At 37.1% G+C, this 12,431-nt stretch overlaps 1 protein-coding gene across 1 annotated transcript in view; it reads right to left on the bottom strand.

Moving 5' to 3' along the window:
• The window catches only part of CENPF (centromere protein F), a gene marked incomplete at both ends in the record, with an annotated part of 35,020 nt that overhangs the window by 12,072 nt on the left and 10,517 nt on the right, over positions 1 to 12,431 (bottom strand). The window contains 5 exons of the mRNA XM_082277261.1: positions 464 to 3,885; positions 4,366 to 4,501; positions 7,142 to 7,264; positions 8,798 to 8,926; positions 10,589 to 10,714. Coding sequence (XP_082133387.1) covers positions 464 to 3,885; positions 4,366 to 4,501; positions 7,142 to 7,264; positions 8,798 to 8,926; positions 10,589 to 10,714 — 3,936 coding nt within the window. The remainder of the gene's footprint in view (positions 1 to 463; positions 3,886 to 4,365; positions 4,502 to 7,141; positions 7,265 to 8,797; positions 8,927 to 10,588; positions 10,715 to 12,431) is intronic.

The raw sequence follows: 12,431 nt of genomic DNA on the forward strand, positions 1-12,431 counted from the left end.
TGATAAAAAACATGGTAAGTTTTAAAAGTTCTCTTAAACCAGTAAAGCTCCTGCTCTTATTAAAAAAAAAAAAAAAAAAAAAAAAAAGCATCCCTCCCTACTTCAGAGCTTCCTTTCTTACAGAAAGGATTGACACTTCCTTATACACACATCTTTAGCCAAAAGGTTTTAAAGGTATTGAGGGAGAAATTTCAAATAAATTTGCTGAAAGTCTACATGCAAAGATACCACATATTTCTGTATTTTGGGAAAATAGGTGTCTACATGACAAAGTGAACTATTATTAGCATTGCTAAGGGGACAAAGGTTACTGCTTGAGTATAGATTTTGCTTCTTTCTCCAAAAAGTAGTACTGCTTCTGTGGGGCACAATTTTAAATAGATTTTATCGGAAAATTTAAATTTGGGTCACCACAAATCAAAGGGTTTACATAAAACTCATTTGCATGACAGCAATTACTTACATTTTCATTATCTGTGCACAGCAGTGAATGAGAACTTAAATCAAGGACCTGTAGCTGGAGCCTTGCTGCTTCCAGCTCCAAAGAGAGATTCTCTGTTTGTTTTCTTTCTGCTGCCAGTTTGCACTCCATCTCCATAGTCACATTATTCAGCTTCTGCTGCCATTCTTCCTTTTCAGATAGATTTTGCTGTTTGAGATGATCTATTTCTTTCCTTTCAGAAAGTATAACTTCTTTCAGCTCTTGTATTTCCTCATTTTTCATATTCTCTTGAACATGAAACTGATCTTCAAGCACCTTGATGGCCTTCTCATATGTCTGACAGAGCATCTGCAGTTCTTCAATTCTACTTTCAAGGTTAGATTTTCTTGGAGTAATACTCCTGAGCTCTCTAACAGAGTCCAAATTTTCAATCAAAATTTCTGTTGCATCCTCTGAAATTACTTCTACAGAGCTGTCTGGCTGATTCATTTCCTCTGTCCATTTGCATGTACCACGGTTACGAGAATCAACCACCTTACTTACTTCTATCAAACAGGGATTTACAGAAAGATCTGAGGAAGAATCCATGCCCTTAGTGTCATCTAATTTAGACAGCATGTCACCTTGGCTGGAAGACAGTGACACTCTCACAGAATCTACATGAGCACTGCTCAGACTTGTTGACAATGAAGAATTTTCTGCCTTCAGTACTTCAATGCAAGACTGTAGCTCACAAATCTTTGAGCTCATACTGCAGTGCTGTTCATATAATTTTAGGTGTTCATTCTGGAAAGTCAAAAGCCTCTCTCTTACCTCAGTAAAGTGTGTCTTAACTTCTTTGCTGGACAATTTTAAATCTTCATAGTCAGAAGTATTGCATTCTTTAAGTCTGAAGGGCATTTCCTTATTATCAGAACACATTCTCACATCACTGTTATCACTTTGATCCATAAGTTCATCAGGAAGAACAGCTTTCTCAGCTTTTAAATTGCTATCCGCATTCATTACATTATCTTTCTCCTCTTTATTAATACCTGTGGTACCATTGGTATTTGCATCTTTGAATCCAGAGGCTAATGCAGTGTTCTCACTCTGCAACCTCTCACACATTTTCTCGAGTTCACTCAGCTGGTTTATCGTTACTTGCAAAGAGGATGCCAGCAACACCGATGAGGGACTTTCATCTATTTGTCTTTTGCCACAGTCCTGGGAAATGTCACCATAATTACACTCCAATGAGTGGCCATCATCCTCTAATGCTGTAAGCGAAGAATCTGCACTTTTCTGTTCTTTAACAGACAGTAGTTCTTGCTGCAGTCTCTCTTTCTCCCTCATGCTTTTCTCAAGTTCTGCTTCCACACCTTTTAAAGCAGTCTCCAGTTGCATCACTTCTAACCTGCAGTTCTCTAGAGAGAGTTCGCTATCCTCAAAATCCATTTGAAGAAGCTCAAGTTTAACCTGGTATTTATTCAACTCAATGTCCTTTTCTTCCATGGACTTTCTGAACTGTTCTGAACAGAGTCTCTGTCCACAGTTAACATCGCATATTAGAGATTCATTTTCTGTTGGTAGTTCCTTCCCCAATAGCTCCTTTTCTTGAAGTACAAGGCCACATTTCTCTTGAACTGTATTTTGTGTTGTCCTGACATTTAACCTTTCCTGACTTACACAGTCAAGCTCTATAGAAGGCACATGTTGGATATTGGAAAATTCTGACTGCAGTTGCTGAAGTTCTTGAACCAAACCCTTTTTTATTTCTTCTGATACTATTAGTTTATGCAAAATATCTTTGTTCTCACTAAGTACCTGTTTCTCTTGTTCTAATTTTGCTTTTTTTTCCTCAAATTCAATTGTCTGCTCTCTCAGAATGCTCATAACTTTTCCATTTTCTTCTTCTACTGATTTATACTTTTCCTGCAAAACTTCAAGCTCTGTTTTGATTTCTTCAGTTCTTGATTCAATACGCTGTCTTTCCTCCTCATGTTTTCCAGACATTTCAGAAATTATTTCTTCTCTTTCCTTTAAACTATCATAAATATTTTTATTTGCCTCCAGTAAAGTTACTTGTTCTTGCTTTAAAGCACTGCTTAAATCCCTAAGGGCTGCATTTTCTTCAGTAAGTTCACCAATTTTTTTACTGTATGAGCAAACCATTGAAGACATGTCCCTCTTCTCTGAATCCCATGTTTCAGACATGAGCTTCAGCTGTCTTAGTGACTCCTCAAGCAATTTATTATTGATCTTTAAATCCTGAAGCTCAGCTTGTCGGTTTTCTAATCTTTCATTCAGAGTTTGCAGTTGCATGTCCTTTTCCTCAAGAACAGCTGAAGTTTTTTCAACTAATTCCTGATGTGCTGAAATATCCGCTTGCAAGTTACTGATGTGCTGCTCGGTTTCTGTCACAAAGCTTTTGTGCTTCTGTTCTACTGCAAATAATCTTTGTTCCGTTTCACTCTTTATTTGCAGTAATTCTTCATACTGCTGCTGCTGATTTGAATTCAGCTGCTTTTGAGCTGCTAAAGAACTCTCAAGAAAAGAGATCTGCTCTTGTAAATTGGCCAGATCCTTAGTTTTTCGCACTTCTAGGAGAGCTCTTGCACATCCGTGATCTTCAGTGTTGAAGTTAGTTGCTGCAAGTTGCATATTATCTAAAGGAGTCTTATCCTGGCTGCTTTGCAAATTAACTTCTCCATCTTCAGTCACTTCTGAAGTATCTTTCACTTTTACAAGACAACAGATTTTTTCATATTCACCAAGCAGGTCACGATAGCATTGCTCCCTTTGCAGTCCTTGACTTGCTGCCAACTGTAACTTTTCTTCTACTTCAGCAACTTTGTTGGTGAGCTGGAATATTTTACAGGACATATTTTCTATCTCTTTGCAGTACTTTTTATCAGAACATTCTGCTTTCTGCTTAAGTTCATCAAAAGCTTTTTTTTGTTCTTCTAATTCTGCACTTTTACATTCCAGCATATCTTTAAGTTCTCTAATCTCTGTGGATTTCCTGTCACTTTCAGTTTGCATCATTCTAAGTTTCTCACCATGCTCATGATTTTTGCTTTGCTGACTTTGAAGGGAACTCTCCAAGTCATTAATGTGAGCCAGCATACCTTCCTTTTCAGACTTAAGTTTATAAATAAGATGATCAGTTTCATTTTTCCATTGAGAAAAAACAGTAGCCTCTTTTTGCAATTCTTCACATTCTCTCTGCTTTAACCCAAGGAGTTTCTGCAAAGCTTCTGACTGTCCCTCCATCTTACTTATTTTAGAGTCTTGTTCTTTAATATGATTATCTTTTTCCTTGAGGAGGCCTCGGGTAGACTCTTGTTGCTTTTCCATGTCAGCTAAAGTTATTTTCAGGTTCTCCAGTGAAAGCGAGCTCTCTTGCCTTTTAAACTTCTCTTCCAGTAATTTCAGCTCTACTTCCTGAACAACATTCTTATCTGTAGAAGAAAATATCATCAAATCTTTTCCAGTCAATACTGTCAAGTCTATCAATAACTTTCTAGATGAGGTGTTACTATTTACTTTTACTATTTTCAATTTTCATTCTACTGCAAAGCATTACTCTTAAGTTATATCACTAGATGAAGGATGTTTATATCACTTTAGGCTATCAGGCACTAAATACAGGCAGCTTTCCATAGAGGAATTGCAAACCAGAAGTTTTCTATTTTAATTAGATTCTATGAAAACAAATTTGCTGGTAAGTTCAGTACACTTTAATTATTTTCAGAACAGTGTATCTTCAGGAACTGTACATATTCCTAGACAAAAACCTTCTTTTCATTGATAACAAACTCAGTGTTGTTAAAAAACACTAATCATGCCCCCCAGCAGAAACTTTTTACTTAATTCACAATGAACTTACAGCAATGCAGGAAACACACAAAGAGTTGTGTAAACTTAAAATCACGACTCACTTTTCATTTCTTCTGCAAAATTCTGGCTTTGCATTAGAGATTGCTTGATCATATTTAGTTCCTCTTCAAGCTGGTGGATCTCTTGAGATTTCTTTTCAAGTTGACAGTTGAGAAGATTTTTCTCCTGTTTCACTTCCTAAACCAAAACCAAATAAGACCATATTTCATGTAAATTGATAAGGAGATCAAAGGACTCAGTTCATTTAAATCAAAGTAAAGATATTCCATTAGATCCTGTTAGGACTTTGGGCAGCCTAGGTTCCTAAACACTGCTTGGAAACATAAGCTGAACTTTTTATTCTTAAATTGACAGCATCTGAGATATGCTGCAAGTTGATGTAGTCAGTGTGCTCCTTGTTAGCACAGAAAAACCAGCTCCACATGACCTCACAGATAGAGATAGGACAGGAGAGATTCTACAAAATCTGAGCTGATGAAGTCAGGCTACTTTTCCAAAGCAGCTCAGTAAACAAATCCCTGCAATGGCAACAAAATTAACATGAAATGTGTAGATCAGATGTCACCTGTCATCTCATGTAGAGCCAAGGTCTCTTTCCACTGAACATCATCAACAGGGCAACACTGGTCAAATTTTACTTAGAAGTGCTCACACTTTCAGACAGTTGCTTTGCAATTAACAGCATTTTCTTTTAAATAAATTGATTTTAAAAAGCCTCAAACAAGTAAAGAAAACACACTATCACCACCAGCAAAAAACACCCAGCTATGCAACTACATCGCACCCAGGAAACCAAACAAAAGTTATTTTAAGGAAACTCATCCTTGTTCTCCAAACTCCTGTGCTCTGGACAACAGATGGTATGGAACTGGCATGGCCCAAATGGAAACAGACCGCCAATTATTCATCCATTTACTACTAGCAGATGGGCATTGATTCACAAAAGCCAAGCTCAAGAAATGGAAAGGTCTGAATGAAAAAAATTAAAAGCTTGCTGGCATGGCAGGGTTGTTTTTGCAACAACAAATAAATCATCCTCAGAACATGATTAAAATTGTCACTACCACTAACAGTTGCCTTCCCTTCTACTCACAGCACTCCCTACCCATAGTTTAAAAAAAAATCCAGTCACATATAAATTTCAATGAATAAGTTTTCTAGAAGTCCTAATAACTTTTCAAAGAAGTCCAAGCATCTAAACCCCTTGCATTCAAAGCTGCATGCACAGATGCAATACAAGCACATGAATTAAACTAGCCTGATCATTAGAAAACTTAGGGTTATGTAAGGAAAGAAAAACAAACAAGTTTAAGGAATTAAAATGGCTGAAAGGTCCATTTATTTTGATTTGGTGCAAACATTCCCAGTATTCATAGAATCATACACTGGGTTAGAACGGGCTTTAAAGGTCATCTAGTTCCAACCTCCATGCTATGGGCAGGAATACCCCTTGCTAGACTAGGTGTAGAATTTTTTCCTACTATCTGATCTAAACCTACCCTCAGCTTAAACCCATTCCCCCTTGTCCTGTCACTCCAGGCCCTTGTAAACAGTCCCTCTCCATCTTTCTTGTAGATTCCCTTCAGGTACTGAACAGCCACAATTAGGGCACCCCAAAGTCTTCTCTTCTCCAGGCTGAACAAACCCAATACTCTCTGCCTTTCCTCATAGGAGAGGTGCTCCATCCCTCTGATCATCTCTGATTGGCGGCCTCCTCTGGACTTGCTCAACAAGTCAATATATGAGAGAGAGGCAGTCAGCTAGGCCAAAAGCATGCAAAGTGCTGTTCTAACAATAGTCACGTTCCAATAGCTGGGAATGTTCTCAGACATCGCAATCTACCAGCAAGGATGTACCTAAATTTTCACAATACACTAAACTCATACAAATGTTTGCAATGATCTGAACAAAACCCACTAGTTTCCTTTAGATTTTTGCAGAGAATTTTGAAGGTAATTTTTTGGCGGAGACTACGTCGGGTTATTTTATGTCTGCTGATGACAACTGGCAACAAGCAAAATGAGAGTGTTTAACAAAACCAAACTGTGACATGTATTACATAGGTATCCAGCTGTTTTTCCTACCTACTCCTGATTCTCCAAATAAAGGAAAAAAATTTGCATTATGAGGTCTCTAGTGGCAAAACTGTAACAATTTCAAGTGTAGCTGCTCTGGTTGCCACCATAGCTAAACAATGTAACTGAGAACACAGAGGAGATGCTAAAGTGAAAACGTTTCTGCATGCGTGAATGAGGTGGTATGGCAGCATACAGAAAATTCTCTGCATTTACCTTCATTTGGGGGAAAGTTTTTCTAAACTGTGTATTTATTGGAGTGTCTCATTCTAAAATAGTTGCCTTTTTTTTTAAGGATGATATAGTATTTGTACAAAATAACCGAGTTTGACAGTACGAATCAAAGCAGCAGTCAATGATCCTAGAATTTACTTTCGAAATCAAACAAACATTTTACTATTATTCTATTTTTATTCCAGAACCAAAAGCAAGAATCTCTTGAAACACAATCTATTTTTTTAAAAAAAGAAGTCCAACATGAACTAGAATCATATCAGCAGTGTTACAGCAATGAATCCTAACCACACAGCCAGTTCCAGAAAATGCACTAATTCCAATGATGTTAGGGAAGGACTCATTTTGTGTTAGAACTAGAATGAGTTATTAAGATAGCCCACAAAAGTGTTTAAAGATCGCTTATGGGGAAAAACACAATTGTGAGCAAATGCTCTACAGTATTAAGTATTTACAAATTGCTGATTTCTGGTATTAATTCTGCCAAATACTCCTCAGCATTGCTCACCTCAAAGTTTCTTGTAAGATCAGCTTCCTTAGCTTGGGCTGCTGTTAAAGCCTGCTCTGCTCTGCACAGCTTCTGGGTGAGATCACTGGTGTCGTGTTCCAAGCGTTGTTTCACTGCCATTACCTGGAAAACCAATGCTGTCATCATAGGCATATACAACTTCTTTCTTTAAACTCCTATTGTTGAACTCAACATTCTATTACGAAATGAAACTACAGTATTTTATCCCACCATGGTTTGCTTTACTGTTATCTAGAGAAAAGCTGCTTATTGCCTTTCCACTCCCTTGCCTCTGACCAAAAAATGGGATGTTTGTAACACACATCATTTCTAGACTGTCTGAAATCAGATTAATTCATCCAACTTGCAGGTACATCACCACAATGATATCTGTAGGATACAAATGAGATTGGAATACAATTGCCTTTTTGCTGAACTGTGTGAATCAGAAAGTTAGGATCATAACTGCACTCACTGCTCTGTTGACATAGATTTTATAAAAGATTAACAGGTTTAAACTCTTTCAAAATAGTCCTAAAATGCTCCAGACTAAAAAAGAAGGAAATGCCACTAGTGGGTCAAAAAAAAGTCTATTCCAAGGTCATTAAGTAATAAATTACCTTTCTTTGAGAAGGAAGTAAAAGGCACTTTTTTTCCTCTCAATTAAATCAATTTTCCAGTAAGCATATACAAAATAAAATAAAGAAGCCTCCAGTAAAACCATTTGACTGAATGTAGTCCCATGGCTATATTTCTAAAATAAAACAAGCCTGCAGGAAAGCTGTTGGCAGTTTTAGAAATGATGTTTCAAGCTCAGGCTGCCTACCAATGGGGCTTCTCAATATAACTTTCAAGAACTTGTGGCTCTTTTTAGAAATTCAGTCAGCTCTGCTGCTTGAGAGATGCTCTCAAAGGTTTTTGAGGCTTTTAAACATTCCTCTTCTCTGGTCAACCCACTCGAGAGGCTTGTGATGCTTTCTAACTTACTTAAAGTTGGGAGTTTGTGATAACTAATGTGTTCTAACAGCTAGCTGCTGCCAAAGCCGTGGAAGACCGCCTTCATACAAGGGGGATGTTCTTCCTTACACAAACCCTGACATTCATCTCATTTTGTGGAGAACCAGTTCAGGGAGTTAAAATGATAGCAAACACTTGGCCTTGTATACATATATGCTAATTTAAATGTAAGATCTTCTTTGCTCTTTTATCTGCTCTATCAGGTCTCTCCAGGATCACATGAGGAGTACATGGCCAGGGTATATAAAATGGGACTGTTTTTCCAAAGGGCAACAACCTGTTGGTCACTAGCTCTATCATCAAACTACACCTCTGCATGGTTTTTACATAAAGTGTCTTGTGATCAGCCTTAGCTGCTCCTCAGTTTTGTTTTACCTGCACTGTCTGCATTTACATCTCCTTCCCTGTGAGAAGTGGACTAGCCACAAACTTTCAAAAGCCTATAATTCACATTTAAATACATATTATTGCAGTAAGAAATGGTAAATACAAAACATCTAATACATACCATAAAAACATTAATATAAGATGCCACATTAATTATTTTTTTTCTTTATGTATAATTAAATGAAGGCAGTACTGTTGAGACAACTAAATACCATTCTAGTAGTGGTCTTTAATGCTAAAAGAGAAGCCTACTTTGTCAAATTCTGCCTGCAGTACGTTGAAGTCATTTTTGGCTTGCTGTAGCTCCTGATTCAGTTTGCTTCTTATCTGGTTGCACTGCTGATCCAGTGTTTGCAAGGAACGCTGCTGACAAGAGAGTTCCTAGAAAACAGTGGCAGAGAAGCAAAGAAATAAACACATGACTACAACAAGTCTCTATTTTGGTTACTGTAGAAATAACAACTGATTTTTATCAGCAGGTGCTGCCTCCTCAGGGAAGCTTGTCTTGCACAGTAAACAACAGTTTAAACCCATCTTTGATTCATAAGGCAAATGCCACATAGGCAAGAACAACATTAACCCAACATATGCCATCTGCTTAAGAGCTTAATTACTGCAACATCCCTGTCACAGAAAGAAAAAAAAAATCTAAAACTAGTGAAAGTAATGGTATTAAACTTTTTCATATTAAAGGTAAGTTTCATATAAGAACTACATTACAGTGCAAGTGGACAAGTTCATCTCTGCTATTACTTACTTACCATACCATAAAGTTGATTTTTTCTACGATATTGCACAAATTTTGTTGCAAGAAGATGTAATACAGAGCCTTTAAATTGGACTTTACAGACTGTTATAAATAAATGGAAATTAAAGAAACTTTCTAAGAACCTATAGCAGCTCACAGACCCTAAAAATTGTAGAAAAAAAAAGAGTTCTTCTCAACTAATGGCCTTGCTGAACAACTTAGAATGGCAGTATGCAGACTTACATATTAATCTTATGAAGGCCTTTTTTTAGCTAACTTAAAGAAAAACCAGGACAGAAGGCTTATGGGCCTTCAACCCATCTTTTGATTAATACAGTGATGCTACAACTATTCAGATATAAAGATCTGTTTTTCCAATTTACCACTTCTAGACAAGCTTCGGTATCAGTTTGAGATCCCGAGGTACCATCTGGACGAATGGACTTTGTAAAATCAACTTTTTCACTCAAGAATGCTGGTAGCAGCACTGTTTATTGGCTACCCCAGCAGAATTCCTCTGCCCATTATTTTATCTGTCTGGACATATCTTAGAGAAAAGGTTTCAGGTTAAAAATTTGACACAAGAAGTAGTCTTCCTCAGGGCCCTTATTCAATCCCTAAAGCAAACTCAAAATACCCATCTGAAGCAGCGCTATCACTTCCGAGTCTATGTCTTGGATTTCCTAACACTGATTACATTACTAAGCTTTAAAAGAAAAATACAGAGAGTTTAGCCCTAATCCAAGTCAGTATTAATGTTGTTAATACTAAATATACCTTCGCTCCAGAAATGTTCCTGGGATAGAGTTTTTCTCTCTGCAAGAGCTGGCATGAAGGAAATGAAAGACACTTATGCTAATTGACTATATTAACATCTTCTGAGCATGAACCAAAATTAGAATAATAGAGATATAATCCTAAAGAAATTATTTTCTTCCATGCAAAATGCATGAAAAATTAACTCAGATTTCACAGAAATAACTGAGTTGGTTACTAAGTTTGAGCTCACATATACATAATTCTATGAAAAATGGAGCCCAGTTTCTCATGAACTTGCACCTCATTCCATCTCTCAAACACGTCCGCTACTGTCCAGTGAATACCAACAGAATCCTGCACCTCTCCAACAGCCTCTCCCCTCTATTGCAATGTTTGTTTTCCATTTTTTCGATTACCTTTGCAACTTTTACCTCTATCAAATGTGATTGCAATTAACAGAAAAGTAGACACATAAAATAAGACAAGTGATTTCATCTCCTCAGCAAGTCAAAATTAAAACGTTCTCCTTGTCTTACCTGTTGGTATTCTTTTTCCTTTGCCTTTATTTTCTGTTCTAAAGACTGACGAGCACTCTCAGCATTTTGTCTTTGGCAATTCAGCTCTTCTGACAATCGCTTCACCTTTTGTTCCAACATTTGGACCTGTAATAATTTAGTTTCAATCTCAAGTGTTAAAGGTGCAAATGATGTTTCATTTAAATGTACAAGCACTCATATAAAAAACCACTGCTTTCAGCTACTACAATTGTTCTAGCATTCATATAACCAAAGTAACTTTAGCTGGTACCATACAAATTCTTAGCAATCCAAAGTACAAAACTCATTTTTCCTTTTGTTTAGTGAGAAAACATGTGTGTATATATAGAAAGAGTATATATACTTTTGTATGTATGCATTAGGTGTGTATGAGTGTATACACATACAATAATAAAACCATCTTTAGATAATATATATTATATCTTTATATATTTAGATAATTTAATAAGAAAATCAGTGTCTTTGACAGTCTGCAGAAATATGCTACTTCTGGCAGTAAGAATAGATTGTATTTTCAGTATCTCAGGTTGCTACCAACTAAAGAATGACAACAAACTGCTAAGCAACTACATGTTTAGACCGAAAATAAAAGAATTTTCCACTGAATTTCAGAGTGATTCAGCACATTGATTTGGACAGAAAAAAGAAGCAGCTCTCTTAGTTTACTACAACAGAGTATCTTTTACAATTTAAACTTTAATTAAAAAAAAAATTGGCAGGCTATGTTCCAGGTTCACCTCCATGTTAACCTATTTAACTCCATTGATTATGTCAATATTGTGCCACCCAAGAGAGTGAACAAAAAAATTCCCAAACAAAAAATGCAATTTTTATTCCAGACCAAATCTGTTAATGCAAAATATGTTCTTTTTTTCCCCAGAGAGTAAGAAAAATGGCAAAGGGTGAATGGGACTCTCTTTTTTCAGCAACGAGAGCTGTTTATGGAGTTAATGAAACAGTAGAAATAAGAAAATAAGAAGCGGGTAGCTGTATTGGGATGTCAGGTTATTAGGCAGAGACTGCAGGGATCATGAACTCCTGTAACATCACACAGAAACTTGATTGCAGAAAGGCTGCAGATTTCATAAGGAGTGAAAATACTTGATAACACAGAGGTGCTGTGGTTGAAGTCTGTGCATGGCGCCAGTGACAGAGAAGTGTACAAGAGGGAGTGCCAGGATTAAATCCAGACTACAAGGCAAGAACTAAAACCCAAAATCACAATGCAGTTCTGTTTTCAAAGTCCAGGGTGGGCAGGCAGAGAATCAATTCCAGTGCGAGAAAGCGGAAACAGAACAGACAGGAGTCACCTTCAGATGGCAGGACCAAAGGAACCTTCAGGGCAACATGCACTGCACCTTAAGGATGGGCTGCACCTCAGTTCCAAAGGCAGCAAGTCCCACTCCTCCTTGTCCTTCCCCAGGCATGTTTCTAGATACACAGCCTTGCCCCTTCCCTTGGGCTGCTTTTAATCCCTTTTGATTCCTTAGTAAAACAATTCCACTCTCTTAAACCCACAGAAAATTAACAAGGGAAAATTAAATACATAATACCCTAAACAAGGGAAAATTAAATACATAATATCCTAATCTTTTAGGAAGTTGAATCAAGTCATTTGTGGAATCAAATAAATTAAAATAAAGCTCTTTTCAGAGAAATCGAGCTGTCAGATTGGGTCAGCTGTCTTCCTACAAACTCACCATGATGACTGTGCCTTTATAAAGTCAAGGGACTATGACAGGAGTTTGATTTTCCCTTAACCTGCCAAGACTTCCCCTAAACTAGCTCCTCACAGAATTACCAAATGTTGCTGTCTCTCTGA

The sequence above is a fragment of the Coloeus monedula genome, assembly GCF_965178545.1.
Source record: "Coloeus monedula genome assembly, chromosome: 2".
NCBI classification, from domain to species: Eukaryota; Metazoa; Chordata; class Aves; order Passeriformes; family Corvidae; genus Coloeus; species Coloeus monedula.